This window comes from Triturus cristatus, chromosome 3_1 (assembly GCF_964204655.1).
Source record: "Triturus cristatus chromosome 3_1, aTriCri1.1, whole genome shotgun sequence".
NCBI classification, from domain to species: domain Eukaryota; kingdom Metazoa; phylum Chordata; class Amphibia; order Caudata; family Salamandridae; genus Triturus; species Triturus cristatus.
In genome coordinates this window covers 68,563,776-68,587,611 of record NC_140583.1, presented here as the reverse complement: position 1 = coordinate 68,587,611, position 23,836 = coordinate 68,563,776, and the positions used below count along the sequence as shown (strand labels likewise).

Sequence of the window (23,836 nt, the reverse complement as noted above, 5' to 3'; positions counted from 1 at the left end):
TCAACCAAGGGCCCCCGCAGGCCCAGGATATTGGGGAGCTGGATCCCACTGAAGGCACTATGAGCAGCGACTCGCAGTCAGTGAGGTAAGATGAGGGGCAAGCGACGTTGCAGGAGTCGATATTACAGCAGATGCCATACAGGAATGGTCAATCTCCGTATGTCCGAGTCATGAAGACCGGGGCTACCGTGGGCCACACGCCAAGCGTGATGCAGGGGAGTTGAATGCGAAAAGAGAAAAAAGTTCGGGAGTCAGGGACCAGTTTTGGGCCGCAGCAGAACAGGTAGCAGCGTTGGGGCCACTAGGCGGTAAGGGGCGAGAGGACAACCCCCATCTGGGCAGTGCTGGCCTCGAGACTAGAGAGCGCAGAAGATACCACCCTCTGCGTAAAGGTGGTCAACGGAGAGTCCCCGCAGCCCGGATCTCGCCCACCAGGGCTGACAGCCCAGCAACAGTGCGGCCCAGCAAGATGGCATCGCCCCAGCCCAGATATGGCGGGCCCCGAGAGACCAAGGCTCGCAAAGGGCCCACCAGCTTCAGGAGGCGCAGTCACTGAGCCCCGCGCTCTCTGAGCTGTCCGATCCCCCAGGAGTGCAGGTAGCGGTCCCTGGGGCCCCGGCTCGCCACTGGGGTAGGCCTCAAGTAATCCCCAACATGCAGGTGAGGCTGACAGCCGGTGAGGAGCAGCCCACAGGGAGTGGTCCAAGAGTCAGCTGATCGGGGCCAGGGTGCGCATGGAGTCCCACCACTACACTTCACCTGCCCAGAGAATCGGTGTCACGGGAGCCCAGTGGAGAGGTGGCGCGGAGTGGGCAGGGAGAGGTGCAGGGCGACTAGCAGGCTTCTGCCCAGCCGCAGACTTACCAGGCTGAGGGGCCGCCGACCGCAGGCTGCGTCGCAGTAGGGACGCAGTCAGCCCCTCTGCAGATGAGGACTCTCCGGGCGCCTTCTCGGATCGCCGCTCGACAGCCTGTGCAGTAAGGGGCCGCAGGTCCAGAAGTTCGTGTAAGCGGCAACTCGGACCAGTCCCGCCTCGGGTGATGGATAGGCCTAAGAGGGTGGCCGCCGCAGGCCTTGTCAGTTCATCCGCACAATTTTTATCAATTTACAATTTTACCCCTGTCACAGTGGGGCCCCACACGGGTCCAGGTGCCCCTCGCAGGGCAGCGGGGTGTCCAGTGGGTCGGGCACGGCATGCAGCACACGAGGAGGCTCAGGACTGCGGCAAGTAAGATGGCCGCCGCCGTCTAGTCCGGCCGTTGAAGGCAGTAGAGCTGTGTCCCCGCGACAGACCGGCCAAAGCCGCCGCCCACTCGTCAGGAGGTCCCCTGTCCATTCCGCCACCCATGCGCTCCGATTTGCAGTGCCGATAAGGTCCCAGCTCCGCTGTAAAGGCGTCTAAAGGTGGCCTGTTGGAGCTCCTGCGGTGTGCGTCTCACTCCATTCGTAGCAAGGCCACACCCCCCCCCACAAAGCATTTTTAGGTCTCGTGAGCCAAAGGCTCGAAGAGACATTTTATATGTGAGTTTTTCAAAGTGCTACCCAGTCTTTTGGCTGGCCTAAACCTTGAGTGCACGAGATCACATGCACGTGCACAGCTGCTCCTCTGCTCATTCCATTCCCCCCTCCCTTCTCACCCAGCCCTTTGATGCTCTGCTCGATTACTTTCACTTTCGCAGCTTGGACCCTTGCATTCCCCCCTCCCTTCTCACCCAGCCCTTTGATGCTTTGCTTGCATCTCCCTCCTCCCTGGGCGTGAAGGGAGACAGAGCCACCCTGCTTGATTAATGGCTTTGCATTCCCATGTGTTCCCGTAGTAAACAAGCCCGAGGCGCCAGCCGAGCACAAGGCTCACGGCCAAAGATCACACAATGGGAAGACTGCAGTGCAGAGCTGAGCTCCTCGCCCCCACCTTACTTTGCAGCAGGTACTCTGGCAGCGACTGCAGCTTGGTTTGAAGGGTGCCACGTGCTTACCAGGGCAGCGTTTTATTTTCAGGAAGCAGGCCTTCTCGTGAGAAGGCATTCAGTGTGTTGTTGATTTAAGCCCCTATTGGTCCCAGGCACCGACTTAGATGTGGTTGTTTAATTTCACGCCACGTGATGGGAGTGGGCAACCGTCCACCACGTTCACAAAAGAAAGTATTTTTGACACTGAAATCACTACAGTCAAATCACAGTTTTGGTGCATTTACTAAATAAATACATTTTCTCACGAAATCATCTCGAATTTTGTGTTGCGCAATTGACTCGGGCACAGCACAAGAGTTCCAATTTTCATAGCAGAGAGACTGCTTGCAGAATCACGTAAGAACCCCAAATAATGTCTCACTTGCGTGACCACCTTCAAAGTAGGACCTGCGATGGCACGCTTAAATGTCAGAGAACACGCCAATAAAAGGTGCGGACTTCATATTCCCGCAGTGAACATAGATAAACATGTCCCCTCTCTCGCAAAACCGTGTGTGCTCATTGTGAACTGAATGCACAAGAAGGCTTTTTAAGCTTTTGCAGGGCAGGCCTCGCGATGGGCTGAACCCAGCATGCAATGCGGTTAGATACCTGTCTGACACTGACGCATCTGTATAACACAAAGCACTTTTCCCAGAACACTTGTTCTTTCAAAGGAAGCTGGGCGCTGGGCCACAGCTAAAATGTTGCCTACTGCAGCTAATATGTAATTGTAATAAATGCCCTGTCTGAGGGCAAGGAAGGCAAAGGCCCGACCCACGAGGAGCCACATTTGTTCGATCTACCAATCATTTAAACCCACCATTATATAAGTAGCCATCCCTTCTTCTGCATGTGCCAGCGCTGAGCTGATATTAATTGCATTTAAAGCTGTGCTTATGTTTGTTACTGGATTTTGGAATTGTTTGACATGCTGTTTCTCGAAATCAGCAAAAGCCAAAGTCTAGGTACGCATGACAACTGAGTCATGGAGAGCACAGATGCCTGGTGCTAAACGGGTGCTGGTTTGGACATGTGTGTGCAGCACAGGCATCGAGCCCAGTGGTGTAACAAACATGCTAAGGTCCCTAGTCCAGTCATGCAAAATGGCCTTTCAATCTCTTCATTACATTGTGGCATATGGCCATCATTGGAGTTCACAGGGCCCCTCGGATCCCTGGCCCTGGTGCTTCTGCACCTGTTGCACTGTTTAGCGTCACGCCCCTAAATGAGTTCAGAAAACATGTGCACATCTATGCTGGAATCTATCAGTCAAGGATTGTGAACTGTAGGGCCTGGGCATACAGTGGCCTCTCGCACACTGTACAGTGTGTTAAATGGTGGCACGTCTGTTTCTACATGGCTGCTACATCCAGAATCTTGTCTATGAATTGAGCCTTTGCTCCATCCTGCTATACATAAAGATACACTCAAATGCACAGTCGTGCCCACTTACAACCACCTAGATACGCACACATAAACCTACTTACATTTACAAACATAAAAAAAACATACACATGCCCACACCAGTGGTATACTCATCTGCCAACTAGCTCGATATCTCAGAGTGAAATGCGCTTGTATGCCAATTTTTGACATGAGGACTCATTTCATTTTAAAAAATAGCGCAAAAACCACATTTGCCGCAAACAATAGCGTCTCATGCTCTGACGGTTTGCGTTGTTCCTGCACTTTGCTATAATTTACTGTCAATAACGGCATATTTACACAACAAAGTGTAATGGCTTCATTTTGAGAATTTCACGTCAGAAGCATAATGCAAAATTTCCCAAATTACATGAATTACAGTAGCATAATTTAAATTTCACCCCGGCTGAGACCACACATACATAAACATGCAAACACAAGTCTTAAAACACACATACACTTGCAGCCATCCAGATTTATACATAACATAAATATTTGTTCACACACCTACACACACATTGCACACTTCCATAGCCACTCACAGGACCACACACACAAACAAATTCCACACTCACCAAACTGACCACAACTAGGCCTTTCTGGATGTATAGTATAATATCCCTCACCCCGTGCTTCCAGGGTATTCAACATGAACATTTTAGAAAACACAGCATGAAAGACCTTTGAATGGAGATTGTTTGCCTATATGTTGGTGGGTTTCATATCCAACTGGTTTTGATATTGGGTAGTTCGACGATTGAGTTCTAGTCAGAGATTTATGTCTCCTCTTTAGGTCTTTCCTACAAATAGTTTGTTGTCAAGACCTATTGTGAACCATACAGTACTTACAATGGGTTTTGGTTAGCCCATTTCATGCTAATGTTTGACTTTCTTGTCAATATTGTTTGCTTCCTCTTCTTGTATTTGTTACTCCCATGAAGCATAGTTTTTTTTTACAATTCTCTTGATTGGATGACTTGTATCCTTCTACTGCTCACATTTAGGGAGCTACTTTTTTTCTTTTTCATTCAGCACTCCATATGAGTGCTTGTGCTGTCTTGCTCTTTGCCTTATGTGCTGCTTCCTCTCCAAATCCCTGCCCCTCTGCACTGTTACCACCCACGCCTAGTTTGTCATTTGCTTTCCTCATTGCTCCCCATCCATTTTTAGGTCTCGCGGAGCCCAGCGCATGCGCTGGCTCGGAGAGACATTTTGTAGTCAGGAATTTTCAAGTGCTGCCTGTGGCCTAAAGCTTCAGTGCACGTGAGCGTGCACGCGCGCAGCCGCCAATCACTGCTGCGCGCGCACCACTCACGTGCTTGCCACACAGCGCTCCCGTCCAAGCGATCGTGATCACTTTCGGTTTGATCGCGATCGCTATTACTTTCGTTTTGCATACAGCCATTACTTTCGTCCTCGGTATAACTGTCAAGAGTATCTAAATGCAATGAGAGTTTAATATGGTAAATGACCTCGGACTAAAAACCTAGGCGAGCACGCAGACTATATTATGCAAATGAGAAAGGCATCTCTAACTTGTAGTGGGCACTATATGTTCTCTCCCGTCTTTTTATTCCCCCCACCCCCCTTTTCTCGCATACAATTATGTGTTTTCGGCTCTTTCCGTCTCCCTCTGTTGCTTATTCTGTCACTCACTTTGCTCACCACTCTGTCTCTTACGCTTTGTATCTATCCAGCTCTTTCCATTCTTCTTTCGCTATCTATTTGTACTGATCTGGCCTGCCGTCTTTTTCATCAGCACCTGCCGTTATTTCCATCGCTCTTTATCCACTCTCCCTTGACTAGTCTGTCTCTTTGGCGGTTTTCTTTTAAGATACTCTCTCTCTCCTTCTACCCCCTCTGTCAATCATCTCTTTGAATATGTCTCGACTCAATAATGTTTCTTTATCTGACTCTACTGAAAGCAGTCTCGTGTCTCTGCCTATGCCACACTCCCTGCTCACTCTTCCTTGTCCTGCAGCTGTCTCTCTCCGGTGCTGACACTCTCACACCCTCTGAACGTAAATGAAAGGGGGTCTGCAGGAAAGAGGCATCAAATAAACAGGTCACAGAGTGACGGAGAAAAATGTTTAGGGGGTTTCTTTTTTGACATTTGAACTACTCGGTCTCTATCTAGCCCCCCACCCCCTCTCCTTCGCCCCCTTACCTATATCTCTTAATTTACATCGTTAATTGCATTGGCCCTCCCGCCCGCATCATATCTTATGTGGATAGGGCCCATCCTTGGCTCTACAACCACGTGTCTCTTTCTATTGTCCTGCCCCTTCCTGTCACTTGCTCTGGGCAGCCTGGCGTCACAGGACGGCCGAGAGTTGGCTTCGGGCCTGCCAGGCTCCGAAGTGCCCTGGTGCCCTACATATGCCATGTGGCTTGCCCAAATCTCGTGTGGCTGGTTTTACGTGAGTGTGCAGCTCACATGAAAAAATCTAATTTGCAGCAAAAAATGACTCTGCTGAGACACTTTCTGGTCAGAGCAATATCTAATGGGCAACAATGACATGAAATTGCCAATCACGAAAATCAGCAAATTTCGCGTAAGTTGAAATTTGAGAATTTCGCTAGCGCAAATAGAATATCGCCCAGGCCTAGCACGGGCGAGGTCGTTCTGGGAGAGTTGTCACCAGCTGTGTGCCGGTTACACGAGGGCTTTAGGGACGAGGTTGGAGAAAGACATCTGGCGGAGGCTCCCTGCCCCAGCCCGACAGGCCTTTCAGAGGCCGCTTCTCAGTCTCTCTGGCACAGTCCATCAGTACCCGGGCCTTTTTGCAAAGTTTATTTTGAACTGCACCCTTCGTCAGGTCCACTTTGGCACATCTTACTTGGCAACATTTTCTTGAGTAAAACTATGAGCTCCTAGCTGTCAGCTAGCTTCATGTGACACCGATGACTTTCAGCGGGTTTTAGTTCTCAGACCGCTGTACTAAGAATGCTGGGACTTGTAGTATTACCTCTTCCATTTATATGACCAGTGCATTAACCAATTGAGTGATTTTACCCTGGAATCATACACAGATTACCGCAGTGAGTGGCCAAATGTCACCTGTGCGAGTTTTATCTAGCCGTGGTGTTCATCTGACATCACTAAGCATGCTAGGACGTATAGGTCCCAGCATGCTTAGTTTCTATTTATTGAATGAAGAGGATTGGTTGAAAGTTACTTTAGCCAATAGGTGGGGGCGATATTCTAAAACGTCCCACTGGCTAGTGCATCTTCTTTGAAAGTCTCTAAGGAGGAGACCTCTGTTACTTAATTTTGTCTTGGAACAGAAGTCCGGGCTTTACGTCGATGAGACGAAAGGCATATGTCGCTGCTGTCTTGGTATTGTCTGTGGTGGGAGTTAGATCATCGCTTGTGGATGTCCAAGCTTGAAATGTTCTATTTTTGTGCATTGCCCCTTTAAAAAAAAGTACATTTTTATACAGTTCATTTTAAAGCAAAATTGATGCCTGTTCCATTGACTGCTAGAATGCAGCAATTGTCCCGTTGGACTCCTGTGTAACAAATCCTCTCTGTGACTCGTATGCAACGTCATTGAATTCTTCATTACTTATTAAATAATGACACTTTTTTTCTTTACTCAGATCCTCAATAGACTTTATAGGAACTCGGAGCAATATATACAGTGTAATTAATAATAGTGCTTGGAAAAGCTGCCTTCTTGTGAGGGTTCAGTGCACCGAAGCATAACTTGGGGCTAGTAGTAATTTGTGATCTAAAATGAAGTTTAAGATGGTAAAGTGCTCTTCCAGTGGAGGAAAACCGAGAGTATGCTCGATTTTACGCAGTGTTTACTTAACCAAAAACACGCAAGTCCAGAGGCGCAAAGTTTTTCTTCAGAGCGCGCTGCTGATGCTGCTGAAGGCTGCAGTTGCAGTACACCAAGCCTGCCTAGTCCAGATTGCACTTCATGGTTTCAATGACTCTTTCTTTGACCCTACGCCTCCTGGCTCTTAATGTCACTTGCAGGTTTTTATCCATTCTTTATATCTTTGATTGCTTCCTATGCTTTGGTTTCCTCTTGATTGTCCCTTTCTTTCTTGCTTTTGGTCAGAGTGCATTGATGAAAGAACACACGCTCGCTAGAAAACCCAGCACAAATTAAGCACTAGATTTTTACAGCACTGTGAATTGAGGATTAAGGATGGGGAAACTGGTGTTTCCAGGATAAGGGCAGATAAGTGGACCTTGAAGTGTAAATAACAGGTCGAAATTTTGTGGATGTTCACAACTATTCCCAGTGGAGCATTCCACATATAAAATTATTCTCAACTAAGGATGTACCAACCTGAAAAGAAATGTAAAACAGGCAAATCTTAGGTTCACACAAAAGGAAAATAAAAAAATGTGACAAACTATAACCGCACACCAAAAGGTAGGAGAGAAACATAAAAGTAGATTTAAAAAATAACTCCATTGGCACACTGAAAACCCCTTTAAATAGAAGGAGAAATCTTGTAAACATCAACACTTATCAGAGGAAAGAGTTTTAATGCAACAAAGAGGTACTGGGCAGGCTCTGGCTGTGATATCCTATAAGCAATGAGCAGATATACCATTTTGTCTCCAATAAATTGTCTTTATAGTTGCCACCTACAGCAAGTACCCAATCAAAAATGAGAATATGCCTTTAGAATGCCAGTAGGTCTGGGTTGAAAGTGCTGACACAAGGTGAAAGAGTGTTAGCACTTTAGAGATAGACACTCTACGAAACAAACATTGTCTCCAAAGTCTTTGTAAGATCACGACTGCATTCTTGGTGTAAGACGTCTCAAATTATCCAAAAAAAAACCTAATGGGATGGTAAGGACTGTCTCATGCTGTCGAGCGCTGTCAAGGGATACAAAAAAGCATGCACTGTTAAAAGAGGCAACACATCCTGACTTGGGTATGTAATGCAGGTGTGAGGTGAAGAATTCAATATGCAAATAGTGTTATGCACCAAGTGTATTTACTCTTTGTTTGTGATTCTCCCCCGGCCCCCAATGCAATAGGTCTCGCAATATAAAAGTGTGAGCAGTTGGCATTGCTAATAATAATGCAACACTAGCTATTGGCATTGTAAATGATAATTGCATTTATTTGTGTTTGTTTTATAAAATAGATTTTAAAAAAAGGCATTGTCATGAACAATGCCAATAGCTTAAACTTTTGCAAATGCGAGACCTATTGCATTGCAAATGCTTGTTTAATGAAAGAAGCTTGTCACGTCATTGAATGGATGTGTCTAGTTCTGAGACATGGCTGCTTGGCTCCATGAATGAATGAATGAATGAATGAATGAATACTAAAATGTGTGAGGTGTGGATGTGGGATTAATTGGAGAGTGGATGAACTTTAATAAAGACTTTAGGCTGCATGAATCAAATGGTATCAATGCACTGACCATGGGTGGGTGCCATTGTTTTGATTTTACCGTCTGCATTACATCACCCTGCCCAAACACTATCATTAATCCTTATGAAACATGCATAGAACGGATGTATTTAACACAGGGTAGAGATTTATAACCTCCAATAATTAAAAACAAAGCATTATGCTTTGGTCTAAAATACTTGCAGTGGCATAATCACTGTAGGACCATTGCAGCTTACTTCAGGAATACTCCTGTGCCACCCCACTCCAAATCTTTTGTCTTGTCGCCAAGCACCCCCAATGTACATAGCTGTCCTCCGTGTGATAGAAGATGTAAGAAATACAGCTGTAGGGGATAGCTCAGAGGATTAGCCACCTGTGAGGCAGGTCTGTTTCATTTGTTTGCCTTGTGCCAGGGATGAGAACCTACATTACATACTTCCCTTGTTGATGCATGCATTTGCAATGTCAGTAGGTCTGGCTTTAATGTGCTGCACTGTGCACACTCTGCCTTCCCTTTCATTAATGCCCATCACCTTGCCTCTACATAGGCACTCGCTCACAATAACGTATTGAGTTCAATGGAAGTTTTAAGTTATTTGCAATTTATTACTTTCAGGATTACTTTTGTAACTCTAGGACTGGATCCTCGATTCAGTCCTGGGACAGTTCTTAGAAACAAGTGATAAAAGTCGACTTAGTAACTGATTTTTAGGCAATATTTTGCTATTTTAAAAGTTGACACTTCAATGATTCCCTATGGGAGAAAATTCAAGTTGCTGGGAAGTATGTTCTCGTTACTTTTGTAATCCAGTACTGGGTTCCTAGACTCAGTACTAGGACCTCCTATCTAAAACAGGTAAGTAATTACGTTTTCACAGTTGGTACGATTTTTAAAGAATATTTGAAGTTTGCAAAAATCGACACTTAGAAGAAATTTCACAAAAAAACAGTGTATGATTTCCTATGGAAGAAAATTGGGTTACTGGTAAGTACGGTTGTGAATATTTTTCAGGGTCAGTGCTGGGCATCAAGATCCATCACTGGGATCTCTCCTAATAGCAGGTGAGTGTTTTCGTTACTCGGTTGATTTTTGGTGAATGTTTTAAGTTTTAGAAACTCCACACTTAGAAGAAATTTCAGAAGAAACCAGTCAATGTTACCCTATGGAGGAAAATTGGGTTATCGGCTTTTGGGTAAGTACTCGACTGGCAGAGTTAAGGTTCTGGGCTCAGATTCGGGGGTCTCCCAGGGTCCGGTAAGTACAGTTGTTACACCCTCTGCGGCACAGGGGCAGCCGGGTGCAGAGTGAGTTAGGCCCAATGTTATCCTATGGGAGGCAGGGGGGCCTTGGTTGGTGGCTGCTGACTAGCAGGCCACGCGGCTGTGGGAGCTGGGCTGGGCTCCTGGTCACTTGCTCAGGGCAAATGGGGAAGTAGATAGGTGTAGAGATTACACTGCCAGGGCCACTCAGGCGGCTGGGTGCAGGGTGCTTTTGAGCCTTTGGGCGTTCAATGGATTTCAATAGGAAAGCTCCTGGTTGAAAAAAGGCTGCAAGCTCGGGGACTAAGATTCTTCAGGTGCCACCACCACTTCGAGAGGTAAGTTGGGTAGTTGGAGGATAGGTAGGTACCCAGGAGTTGGGCACAGGGGGCCGGGTGCCTTTTGGTGTCGGGAAATCTTACCCTTATTTGATCGCGGTTGGGGGGATACCTGGTTCTGAGGCTGCAGGCGTCAGGAGTGTCGAGGTGAGTCCTTGGGTGCCGGATTCAGGGTCACAGTTGCCGGGGGGACGTCCTCTGGGTCTTTGTTCACTCCGGCACAGGCCATGCTTGGCGGGTGCAGAGTGTGCAGGGTTTGGGGTTCTGGGCTGATGCCAGGGGTTAGAAGCTGGTTTTGAGCAGAGCCTCTGCTCATGGGAGTCCCAGGTGCTTAGAGGCAAAAATTAGCCAGGTCCTACGGGGTTTGTGAGGTTTCTGGCCACAAGAGGTGCCGGGATGGCGCAGGAGCAGGTTCGAGGGTCGTCAGGCCGGTAGGGCTGGGGCCAAAGCAGTTGATGTCTTCCTCTTCTTAGCAGCTGCACGGCAGGTCTTCTTTCTTCTTGCTCTTCTTTGTTTTTTGGAATCTAAGGAATGAAGGTTCGGGGTGCCCCTAAATACTAGATTTAGGGGCGTTATAGGTAGGTAAAGGGCAGGGACCAATGGGTCCCTGCCCTGGGGTGGGTACACCCCCTATCCTGCCACTCTCCTGTGGGAGGGGGGCAGTAGCCTAGTCCTGATTGGGCAGGGCCTCCCATCTTCAAGATGGCGAGCGCCCGGATATGTACCTGAGGGGTGGGTTTGGCAGGCTGGCACATCCCCTGTCCTTATTTGGGGTTTTCAGCCAGGCTACCCACCAGAGTGGGGGTAGCAAGTGGCCTGGGGAAGCTCACAGAGGTGGCATGCCTTTGAAGCTTCCCCCTGCCCATCTTGGGGGAGGAGATCTAGCACCTCGCCCAGAACGTGCATTGTTGTAGGCCCAGGAGAGCAGGGGCTCGCCCACCCAGGGGTCCAGCAACATGTCTGCTGTGTGGCAGCCTCCCAGACCAGACGTGGATTGTAGGTTAGGTTTCAGGGGGCATCTCTAAGATGCCCTCTGGGGTGCCTGGTACATTAAATCACACACTGGCATCAGTGCGGGTTTAATGTGCTGAGAAGTTTGATACCAAACTACTCCGTCTTCAGTGTTGCCATATGGTGCTGTGGAGTTCGTGTTTGACGACCTCCCAGCACCATATACTCTTAATGGCAGCACTGCACTTACAGTGCCCAGGAATGGACCTGGCTACTTTAGGGGCACAGGGCTCATGCTCCTACGCCCACACCACTGGCATAGGGCACCCAGCTAGAGGGGTGGCTGATGTATGCCAGGGCAGTGTAGGTGGTGGGCATGGCACACAGGGATGTGTGCCATGTCGACTCTTTGTTTTGTCTTGTATCCAGACACTCACCCTGCCAGGGCAGTGTGTGTTATGGTACAGGGCCTCTAACGGTAGCACAATGAGGGCTGCAGCCCTTAAAGGCCTTCCTGGTCACAAGGCCCTGGGTACCTAGGGTACCATTTACTAGGGGCTGACATGTGGCCAGGGCTTGCCAATTTGGGTGCGAGGTTTTTAGGGAAGGAACATAGGCCCTGGGCACCTGATTGGCAGGAGTCCAGGGCACACTCCCATTCAGCAAAAAGTGGGGGCATACCATGCAAGAAAGATGGCACTTTCTCACACTGACCACAGCATTCATTCCACAGATCTCTCACACTAGAATGCATACTGGGTCTAACCGAACACATAAAATTAGGAGCAGTCGGTTACATGGATATTACCGTGAATGTTTGCTCCTCCGCGTATGCAAAAGAAAGAACCGCTACACCACCTGAAACTTCTGCGTCATGATGTCATATCTTGCTGTTATTTGTTACTGAAAGTGAAGGCCGCTGGATGCCATGCGATTCTTTGGCATTTTCCGCATAGTCTTTGATTTATTTTCCACACAATCCACCACCTGGCACATGATTAGACCAATTTCAACAAACATTTTTAGATCAAACTTTACATTAAAAAGCGGCCACACAGTGGCAATTTGTTTGCAAAAGTTTATTTATTGATATTTCAGTTCTTGATTGCTGTATTCAGTTGTTAAACATATTTTTAAAACGTGAAATGTTTGCCAGCCAGAACATGTGATAAAATGTTAAAATAGCAAAATAATACACAACATAATACACAACATAATGAGCCGCCCTATGTGTATTTTTTTCTTCTGTTACAACCCAAATAAGTCCTTCATTGCTGTGTAATTCTACTGGCCATGATTGAATTCCATACGCATTTCACTATAATTGACAATTGCTGGTGCTTTAAACAGCTACATTTGCAAGTAACCGATGAATGTCTCATTACAGAAAACCATATAGTAATATGGATTATGTGTTTGTTTTTCTTCTCCAGAAAAACGTTCATTCCACAAAGTTTGTTTCCCACTACTGTGAACATGTGTTGCCGAATTTGGGGTCCCTCACCAGCCCAGCGGAGAGCATTGACATCCAGCTGGAGGTTGTATCTTCTATGAGGCTTCCTGGCATTTTTAGTTTTAGTTTGTGATTTGTTGTTACACCGTTATTGTCCACATAGTATAATTTGATGTGCACCTTGATTCTGAACATTGAAACCTATAGATTAAAAATTGAATTGACAAACTATAAATATCATTGCTTCAAACTTGCCTTAAATTGTAATAGTTTTCCATTTTTAGTCCATTTTTTCAGTCTATTTTCTTGTAACCCTTTTCAACTACAGTAAACATTTTGAGGTATTGTAAGCATCTATTATACATCTAGAGTTGCCTATCTTGCATTACCCGGACGTTTTAAAACGGCATTGAACTTTGCTTTACTTTGCTTCCTCTGTGCATGAATGCCTTGTTTGCCTGTTGTTCACCCTGTTGGCAGCATGCTACAGTTTATACCAGAAAGAGCAGAACTTATTAAACAAGATGTTAATGCTCGTCATTTTCATGTTCCTTTGGGGGGGGGGGGGGTGGTCATAGAAAACTACTTCTACTTTACCAACAAACTACGATGCATTAGCACCAGCAACATATCCATTGTTGAACGTTGGGAATCCAACATGTACAAGTATTTGACCCTGTTTACCACAAAGAGCTGCTCCAAGTACCTACTTGCAGACTATTATTGCACCCTGACTGTTTTTTTAACCACCTTCTGGAATCCATGCTTTTTGGCATTGAAAACCTTAGATGCAGTGTAAGAGCCAATCCTAGAAGGCTAATTACTTGTTTGCGGACCTGAAGATCGTATTATTACTATTAGCGAGAAGATAAAGAAAGGTGCTGCAGTATGAGGGTTTTTTTTTTTTTTGCATTGTTGAGATGAAAGGATGGATCCCAAAAGTAATGTTTGTTGTAAGAATGAAAATTCTCATTACCAGACATCTAAATGTAAAACTGTAGAGTGATGGAGAGACTGAAGTATGGAATGCTTTGTTGTAATTTATTTTAGTTCAGTAGCTTTTCTGTTATAGTAAATTATATTGCATAAATTTTTTAAGAAGGAGACCCGGAAGAGTGTCTGTTTGCTGTTGGCAAACGCTACTACCAACACAAATAAGCTAATCTCAAGTCCCCAAACCACCTTCTACCTAACCTCTACAATATTTATATAGATGCCATATCTCCTACCCAATAAGTATCTTGTTTGGTTGGATGCAAGTCAGAGTTAAAATCGCCTGGACTTACCCTTCATTTTCTTACAGGTCTTGAAGCTGCTGGCAGAGATGAGTGCGTTTTGTGGTGAGACAGAGAAACTGGAATCCAACTTAAAGAAACTATTTGACAAATTACTGGTAAGAGTACTACGTAGATTCTTTGTTAATATGTGATGCATGGTTGTTTAAAAAAAATACCTAAACCTTTTAATTCCCTTAGCTTGCAATTCTTTATAGACATAGTAACTTCAACTTGCTAAAATATGCACACGCATATTGGACACCACACTAAAATATAGTCTTAAACAAAATATGGTTAAAGACTCTACTTGGCTTCTTCTTTGTCCTTTCAAACTAGTTCTGTCCATTCTGTCTAACTAAAAGAACAAACTCCCTTTTAACACTTTACTTTCTGGGGATATGCTGTAAGGCTGTCAAGACTTATTCATAGAAGTGGTGTGTGCTTAAAAACGCATGGTATAACACTTAATATAATTTATTGGTCAGTTTTTAATAAAGAAACTCACTTTATAACAGGTAATTACATTTCAGTGCACAATAAATTATAAGAACTGAAAGTGCCAATGAGGTTCTGGGTTGTATGATGTTGGTGACTTGCCCATGGTACTGGAAAACAGTTTAATATTGAGCTCAATGTCTTTGTTAATCTTAGAGGGTGCTGTGGGTTCTCTCTAAAGTCATGACGTGCTCTGGTCCTCCTAAAACTAGACCTTTTAGTGGTGGGATAATGGCAGATAACCTTTTATAGTCTTTCGTTTTAATTACCTATGGTACCCAAGTGTGTATGGGATTTAAAAGATTTACCCCTAAAATTGTCCCCAAAAACCTGGATCCTTTAGCATTCTAGGCTATTATTGGTGGAGTGCTGTTCACCAGATGAATGACCACTGGCTACCAAAAGGGGTTATAGATAAAATTGCTGTAGTCCTGTATCCTACTTGATTCTTTTTTGGGGGGTTATTTATTAGACTGGTGGGTGTCCACTGTTTAAACCAGAATTTGCCATTGCTTTAGCAGGTCACTGGATCTCAGATCGTTCACGTTGTTGGAGAGGTTTTTGTCGTTGCCGGTTTACCCACAGGAAGCCTGCTGGAATTCGCGTGGCACTCAGGATGGGAGGGAAATGTGACGCAAGAACCCTCTATCCATTAAGTTGTCTTTAAAAGGAGGGCGTCCTTAGCTCTGTTCTTTTGAATCTGATCACTTATTCCCGGCAGTTGCAGTCTAGCTACTTATGCAGCAGGTCAAGCTTCAGGGAGATTCCAGAGGCTTTCCCAGTCAAGGTTAAGTCTGAAGGGAGAGTGGGGGCGTGGCCGAGCCGCAAAATGGCTGTCGAGTAACGGGGCTCCGCCGGCCGAACACACAATCCGGACACCAATCCGCCTAAAGCCTTCGTATCTGAGCAATAAATCTGCGGCGGGGAGTGCCTACGCGCTGCGGCTCCGGAGGAAGCCATCGCGACTGAAATCGGCGGCGGCGATCGGATGCTGTGACCTTCGCTGCATCGGCGGCCTGCGCCCGTCTCGCTGGGCGGCCAGAGGAAGTACTCAAGTCCCCGGTTGCGGGCCTGTGACCCGGCGCGCGGAGCTACGCAGCCCAGAAGAAGCGCAGGAGCGGGACTGGCCCGCCGTGTGTGGCGAGGTCGCTGAAGCGGACCATCCGACTGACCGTCAGCCTGCAGGCAAGCACTAGCGGAGGTGAGGCGGGTGGTGAAGTGCGCTGCGTGCTGCTGAGGCCCTGAGAGTGAGGAAGAGCGCCCTGGCGCACTTTGTTCGCTGCCATACACGCCACCATGGGGAGGAATGACTGCTGGGCCCTGGAGGAGTGCACCGATCTGCATATATATATATAGCACCTGACTGCATGCCTGCAACTGTGAATATCCTGGGGAGCAGAAGATTGGGGACAGGTGTTACAGCGCGGTGACTGCGGTGCCAGATTGGAGTGCCCTGCCCAGAGTGTCTATTCTGATACTGCGCTGACGCTGTGCATACAGCTAGGGCGAGGACGCCGCCATAGGCCTACGAATAGTGCGTGCTGGTGAATCGCTGGGCTTGACCGGCTTGCACGAGATTCTATTCACGGCGGGGGGCTGTGGGGGCGGCCCGCGCCGGGCGAGAACTCGGGCACGTGCCAGCCACAACGATCTGAGCGAGGGCGACACACAGAAGTGGCCAATTGGTGCCCCCCCCCTGATGCCCCCTCCCCTTCCCCCCCCCCCGAGGTGTCTCCCCGGAACCATCATGGGGAAGTCGGATGCCAAGCAGCACTGCCCGGAGCGCTGAGAGGACACGAATGTCTCAGACAGTGGTCCCTGAAACACAGATGGAGCCCACGCCAGAGGACGACGTCAGGAGTATGTTTCGCGACCTCAAGGGCTGCCTCAAAGAAATAGACACTAAATTGGACTCCATGGCACAGCGTATTGACGGCATGTCCCACAGAGTTGATCAACACGAGGAGCGACTGGCGGCAGCGGAGACGCGGATTGCGGAATGTGAGGAAGGACAAAGCGACACTCGAGAACAACTGTTGCGCATGGACAAGGTCCTGGAAGTAATACATGGGCGCAACAAGGATTTGGAAGCCCGCTCCCGTAGAAATAACATACGCATTATTGGGATTGCGGAATCCACCAATATTGGCAATATGGAGCACTTCGTGGAAGGTATGTTTCGTGAATTGTTTGGGACGGACCGGTCGGCCATGTTCCTGGTCGAACGCGCGCATCGTACGCTGGGCCGGCGCCCAGTGCCGGGAGCGCCACCTCGCCCATTTCTGGCCCGAGTTCTGAATTACAGAGATACGATCTTGAGGTTATCCCGTGAAAAAGGCAAATTAACCTTCCAAAACATGGCTATCTCCTTATACCCTGACTTTACGCAAGCTGTGCAGTCTGCACGGCGCGAGTTCCTGCCGGCCAAAAAGATCTTCCAAAAAGTGGGTGATCTTCACGGAGGCGAAGGAGGCGCTAAAATTTGCACGACAGACAGACAGAACGATCGCATCAGGAACTGCGCGATGGCCGGGGGACCCCCCCCCCCCACCCCCCCCCCGTCTGGCCAGCTAAGTGACTTTGAATAGTCACGCGTGCGGATACGAGTACTATGGCCATTCGCAGTGCTGTTTGCCGCCCTGCGGATTCTAAGTTCAGCATACGCCATTTTCATTCCCAGTGTTGGCCTGAGGCCTGGAGTTGGCAATGGACGCGGACCTGGGCTGACGGGGATGGTTGGCCGTGGGGCGGACTCTGATATCGCTTTGTGGCCGTGTACCAATGTTGTGATGGATGCTACGCGGGGCATGTCCTGCTGACCCTAGACTGATTGTGAAATGTTGAAGGCGGAAATGTTCGGCCACCCTGTCACTTACAGACGGGGTAGTGGGCCGGTGACCCCACGCCCTCAACGGGATGATTCCCATGCTACTGTCACAGGAAAGTTTTTGTCGGGTTTGTTTGAGGGGGGGTGCTGAATCTCAACCTGATTGGGGGGTTGGAGTGGGAGGATAGGGGGTATATTTTTTGTTGGTTTGTGTTGATGTACTGCAGCATTCGCTTCCACAACTTATTGATAGAGTGGCGTTGTTCCCTGCCATGCCCACATGGCTATTGGGTGCTAGACATGGTACGCTAAGAATCTCACCGCTCGCCCCACCTCTTGTACCGCGAATAGACACACCGCTGCGTAGGACACATGCAAATACACATCTCTGACCGCGCTGCCTGACATGGAACATTCGCGGTCTAAATGACCACCGCAAGATCCGACTGACTCATGCACACTTGGCCAGACACCATATAGACATCTGTTTCCTACAGGAGACCCACCTAATGCAGGGAGCCGGGGAGAAGCTTAGGCATACCAGATGGGGCGAGGTACACACTTCCGGCTATTCTAGCTATTCCCGGGGAGTGGCCATTTTGATTCGGAGGGGCCTGCCCTGGCAGACACTGAGGGTGCACGCCGACTCCGAGGGGTGATACATAATACTGTTGGGGAAATTATTTCACCTGCAGGTCATACTCATCAATACTTATGGCCCCAACGACCCAGGTTTCTTCCGGCAAGCGTGGCTTAAGGCGCAATCCATGGGCGTAGGGGCGTATATTTGGGGCGGAGATTTTAATGTGGTCCTTTCGTTGGAGCTAGATAGAGAAGGGGCCGCTCGCACACATCACCCACATGCGGCGGGCACTCTCCGAGGTCTTATGGAAGACTACAATTTGCTAGACTCGTGGCGGATACTGCACCCCGCGTCGCGAGAGGGAACTTGCTTCACCCCGCACAGGAAGGCCTGGTCCAGACTGGATTTTTGGCTGTTGACCCCGCATATACATGCCTGGGTAGCGGAAGTTTCTCACAGAGCGCGCACCCTCTCCGACCACTCCCCGGTTGAGCTGCTGTTGCGAGTCCCCCAGCCGTATGTTACTCCCTTCGCATGGAGATTGCCGCCGCAGGCCTTGTTAGATCGGGTATTTCGTGAAGAAATACATCAGCACATCCTCGACTATTTCGATCTTAACACAAACTCGGTATCATCGGTGGGCACCCTATGGGACGCCTTCAAGGTGGTTATAAGAGGCCACTGCATTGCGGGACAAGCCAGAGTGCTGAAGGCCATACGAAACACGCTCAAGGGGCTGGAGGATCGACTGCATGCTCTGGAGGTGCAGTACTGCTCTGACCCCTCGGCGGCAACGCTGGCGGATACGCGCACTACCCTTACGGCATACCAGACTGAGGCGAATAGGGAACTCAAATTTCTAACTAAACATGTGTCGGCCCGCCGCTATGGTGAGGGAGATCGCCCGGGCAAAACGCTCGCCAATCTGTTGCGTTCGCAAAGGACTTCCTCTTACATCCCATCAGTCGAGACGCCGCACGGTCATCCTGTCTACACTCCTCCAGAAATCCTGGACACATTTCGGACATTCTATAAAGACTTGTACCGATCAAGGGGAGGTCCTCCACTGGAGGACTTGTCTGAATACCTGGACATGGTGCAGCTGATCTGGTTCACTGCGCACCAAAAGGGATATTTCGATCGACCCTTTGAAGTGGACGATGTAAAGGACGCAATAGGCTCCTTGGCAGCCGGAAAGGCGCCAGGACCGGATGGCCTGCCGGCGCAGTTTTATAAGGAATACGCTGAACTCCTGGCCCCCAGGCTGTTGGCCGTCTATGCGGAGTCTGTGGAGGCAGGCTTGCTCCCAGCGTCAATGAGAGAGGCCATCGTAATCGCACTTTTAAAGCCGGATAAAGATGCCCAGAAATGCGACTCATATAGGCCACTATCCTTAATCAACACTGATGCGAAAATCTTCGCCAAAATGCTCGCGACGCGACTACAGCCAGTACTGCCACTCATGATACGCCCATATCAATCGGGATTTGTGCCGGGCCGCTCCACGTCTCATAACCTTCAAACTCTCTTTGGGGTGTTGCACTATTTGGCCCCACACGTAAAGGCCGCAGTGGTGCTACTGGACGGCACGAAAGCGTTCGATTCTCTGGAGTGGGGATTCCTGTTTCCTTTACTTCAGCGCCTGGGGATGAGTGAGGCCTTTATTCGTTATATTAGATTACTCTACACTACCATCACTGCCCGAGTACGAGTAAACGGGCTTATATCTGAACCCTTTGCCATTAGCAGGGGTACTAGACAGGGCTGCCCCCTGTCGCCCCTGCTGTTTGAGATTGCCACCGAACCATTGGCGGCCCGTATTAGGCAGCATCATGCGGCTAGAGGCGTTGGGTTCTCTTCCTGGGCTCTGACCGGTTCTATGTACGCGGATGACATAACACTATATGTGGTCGATCCTCATGAAAATCTCTCCCCCATGACAGGAGAGTTGATGAACTATGGCCGGCTGTCTGGGGTGACTATAAACTGGGAGAAGTCGGTCATTTTGCCCCTGACGACTGGGACGTCCCGCTTCACTCCGGACTGCCCGTTGAAATGGGCGACTGGCCCCGTGCGATATCTGGGGATATGGATTAGTACGGACATGCAGAAATTGTGGACAGAAAACTATGGACGTGCCCTTACGTGGATAGAGGAAAAGGTTGACCGCTGGAAACACTTGCCCCTTTCGCTGGCAGGGCGCATAGCGGTGGCAAAAATGGTGCTCCTACCCAAGCTACTGTATTTATTAGTTAACATCCCGATGCCTCTGACTGCGCATTTCCTGAACCAAGTGCGTTCGCGGATGATAGAATTGGCGTGGGGTGGCGGGCAGCCAAGAGTGGCCTGGGAGACCCTCACTCTCCCGCAGAGGCAAGGTGGTCTGGCAGCACCGGATTTCACGCTATATTTTTACTGCGCACAGGCACAGTTCTTGCACTACTGGGACATGTGGCCATAGAGATGGATAGGGCTGCCCCACTGCCGCTCAGCACGGCCCTATACACACCGCACAAGAGGAGATGCACAGACATTGATACTGTACACGCGCTTAAATGGGCCTGGGATGGGCTGCGTCGACTAGCTAAGTTGGACCATCTCTATGCCAGATCGGTGCCACTGCGCGGGAACCCCATGTGGCCCCCGCTGCAGCACGTGAAAACTGGGGAACGCGCGGCATCACGCGGCCTTCAGACGGGGGGGGGGGGGGGCCCTCTTCCCGGGCGACACTTTTATCACGCTGGAACAATTGTGCGGTACAGAGGCACCAATGATGCTTGATACACTGCTCTATTATCAGCTGCAAAATACAGCGAAAGCTATTTCCTACATTTTCGGCGCCGCCGGCGGACTTGCTGGCCTTAGAGAATGTGCTCAAGGTGGAGTCGGGGCGTAAACTTGTGTCCCGATTGTACAGCTGCATGCAAAGCACTTGTCCGGTTGTGGTTCCGGCGGCGCGCTGCATGTGGGATACGGAATTGGGCACCGAACTCACTGATGACCACTGGGATATGTGCTGTAGACTGCTTGAGACCCTTTCCCCTAATTATCGTCTCCGATTGATACATTTTAAATACATACACATGATCTACCGCACGCCTAGTCGGCTACATCGCATGGGCTTGCGGGATGCAGACAACTGCTGGCGCTGTGACGCACGCGGAGCTCCGTTTTTACATATGGCATGGGAATGTCCCACATTGGCCTCATTCTGGGTAAGGGTGATGGAGCTGGTGAATGCAATTACCGACCTACAGATCCCCTGCACTCCACAGACTACATTACTAGGGATTTTACACATGGTCAAGCCTAAACACCGTAAACTGCCGTCCATGCTAATCCTGCTCGCCAAACGACAGGTTGCGATGCAATGGGGAGCTGTCACATCGCCTCACATTAGGGAGTGGATTAAAAGCGTGGTGCACTGCCAGACGCAACTCGCACTATACGGGGAGCTCTTACCAGCGCGCTCGCGGCCGAAGGACATATGGGAACCATTCACACACTGGTTGACTCACACTACGGTTCAAGCGATATGAAACAGTGCTTTTGCAGCGTGAATCTTTCTGGATTCACTATGCTGTGCATTATTCCGTGATCTTGTGGTTGGGTCCGGATTCGTAGTCTTTTCTTTGTTTTTTTTTGTAGCCCAGGTGGGCGTCGACGTCCACCATTTGGTGCACCTCCCGTGACGTCGTCGTGCTTCCTGCGGAAGTCCCACCTTTGGGGCGCCATCTTCAGATTCTTTTTTCCGCCGTTGGGTCTGGATCGTCATCGGGAAGCTCCAGAATTACACTCGGAGGAAGAAGGAAGAAAAGCGAGTTTCGTCGATAGAATCACTAGAAGATATCAGGAAGGAAGAGATTTCATCAGGAGCGCGAAGAAAAGAGGACCAGCGCCCTTTTTCTTCGGCCTTGGAGAATGCACGCTCAGAGACCCTGAGCGCAATGGACAAGACGCCATTCAAGTTCTGCCCAAACTGCCACCACAAGTTCGCGCAGAAAGACCAGCATCCGGTCTGCAACCTCTGCCTACCGGTCGATCACCAGAGTATCGACTGCAACGCCTGCTCAGCCTTCGCGCCGAAGACACTCAGGGTGAGAGAGCGACAGAGAAGAGCCAACGCCAACATGGATGGCAAGGGGAAGCCCCCGACGCTCTACGATCTGGGCCTCTCCACGGACGACGAGGACAACGTCGCCGAGACAGCCGAAAACTTCACGGTCGTAGAGACCGACAAGAAAAAAGAAGACGAGGTAAGAGAATCGTCGAGCGCAAAACAGAAAGTACCTCAAACACGAGGGTGACTCGAGAAAAACTGAGTCAAAGTCCACGAAGGGAGCCCCGGCGCCGAAAACTTCGACGTCCAAAGGGGGGAACCATGGACAAGAGGCCGAGTGGATCCTTAGAAAAGGACTCCCTGGTGCCGAAAGACGCCGAAAGGCAAGGGTCGTCGAAAACATCCCATGAAACGGGCCGATCGACGCAGAAAGAACGTTCGACGTCGACGCAAGTTTCATCGAAAAGACCCGCGGTCGACGCCGAAAGCATCTCCGAGATGGAGAAAAAGAGGCGGCTCGAGGCCGAAATGGAGAACATCCTTCAAAGGAAGAAGGAGTTCGACGCCAGGATGAAGGAATTCACGATTCCAACGGTTTCATCGGCGGACGTCGGTGAGGTCGAAGACGAGTTCGACGCCGAAGGGCTGGCAAGGGATCTCGAAGAGGAAGAAGTGCCCTATTATGAGGGAGAAGCCGAGGAAGAAGACCAACGGTCGTTCTACGAATCATCGGCATCTACCAGCAACGACGTCGAATGGCACGATCTCGACACCGAAAACCCGGAGGAGCCCGTGAACACGTACCCTTCGAGGCCTTCGCCACCCGACGACATCGGGGTGTACAATATGGTGGTCAGGAGCGCAGAAATGGCCTTCGGCGTCAAACTCGACGAGGAGAAACCGAAAGCCGATTTTCTCGTCGAGACACTGCTCCCCATCCAGACAAGGAGCCAGTTCCTCCCCATGCTACAAAGCGTGATGAATCGGGGGAGAGAAGCCTTCAAGGAACCTGCCACCTGCCGGTCGATCACGCCCAGGACAGAGAAGAAATATAAGCACTCCTCCCTGGACCCCCCTTACATCAAGGGTAGCGTAACTGCAGACTCCATCATAGCCTCCACGGCCAGGAGAAGGGCCAATGTACCAGCAACTTCGGGCCCACCTCCGGATAAGGAGAGCAGGAGGATTGACCTCACAGGAAGAAAGGTCGAGAGGAACGCCGCAATGCACTGGCGCATGGCGAATTCGAATGCACTCCTCAATAGACACCAATACCAGCACTGGGATGAGATGGGGGGAGCTAGTAAAGCACCTCCCCGAAGAATACCGCCAGAGAGCCTCTCACCTGATAGACGAAGGGAAGAACATCGCCAACTCCTGTATAAAGACGGCGTTGGATGGGGCAGAGACTTCAGCAAGACTCATGGCCATAGGGGTCACAGAGAGGAGGCATGCATGGCTAAGAATCTCGGGATTCAAACCGGAAGTGCAGAACAACATCCTTGGCACCCCCTTCAACGGAGAGACACTGTTCGGAGCAACGGTGGACGAGAAGCTCACCCAGCTGAAAAAAGAAAACGAGACGGCGAGGTCCATGGGGGCCCTACAGCTGAGGGGAATGAGGCGAGGAAATCCCTCGAGGAGACCCTACGGTAGGGGAGGAAGCCAGCAGGGTACGTCGCACCAGGCGTTCCAACAAAGTCAGCAGGGTGAAAGTCACGGACAAGGTCAGCAGAAGCAAAACTGGCAATATCAACCTCGGGGCCAGTCCTTTCGCGGGAGAGGGAACGGACGTGGCCAAAGGAGGAGAGGGGGCGAACAGCCCTCGTCGAAGTGAC

General features: G+C 49.4%; 1 protein-coding gene across 1 annotated transcript in view; it reads left to right on the top strand.

Annotated features, from left to right (window-relative positions):
• Nucleotides 1-23,836, top strand: part of API5 (apoptosis inhibitor 5) — a 111,036-nt gene that overhangs the window by 23,705 nt on the left and 63,495 nt on the right. Inside the window, exons 7-8 of the mRNA XM_085643466.1 lie at nt 12,737-12,841; nt 14,060-14,149. Of these exons, the coding sequence (XP_085499592.1) occupies nt 12,737-12,841; nt 14,060-14,149 (195 nt within the window). The remainder of the gene's footprint in view (nt 1-12,736; nt 12,842-14,059; nt 14,150-23,836) is intronic.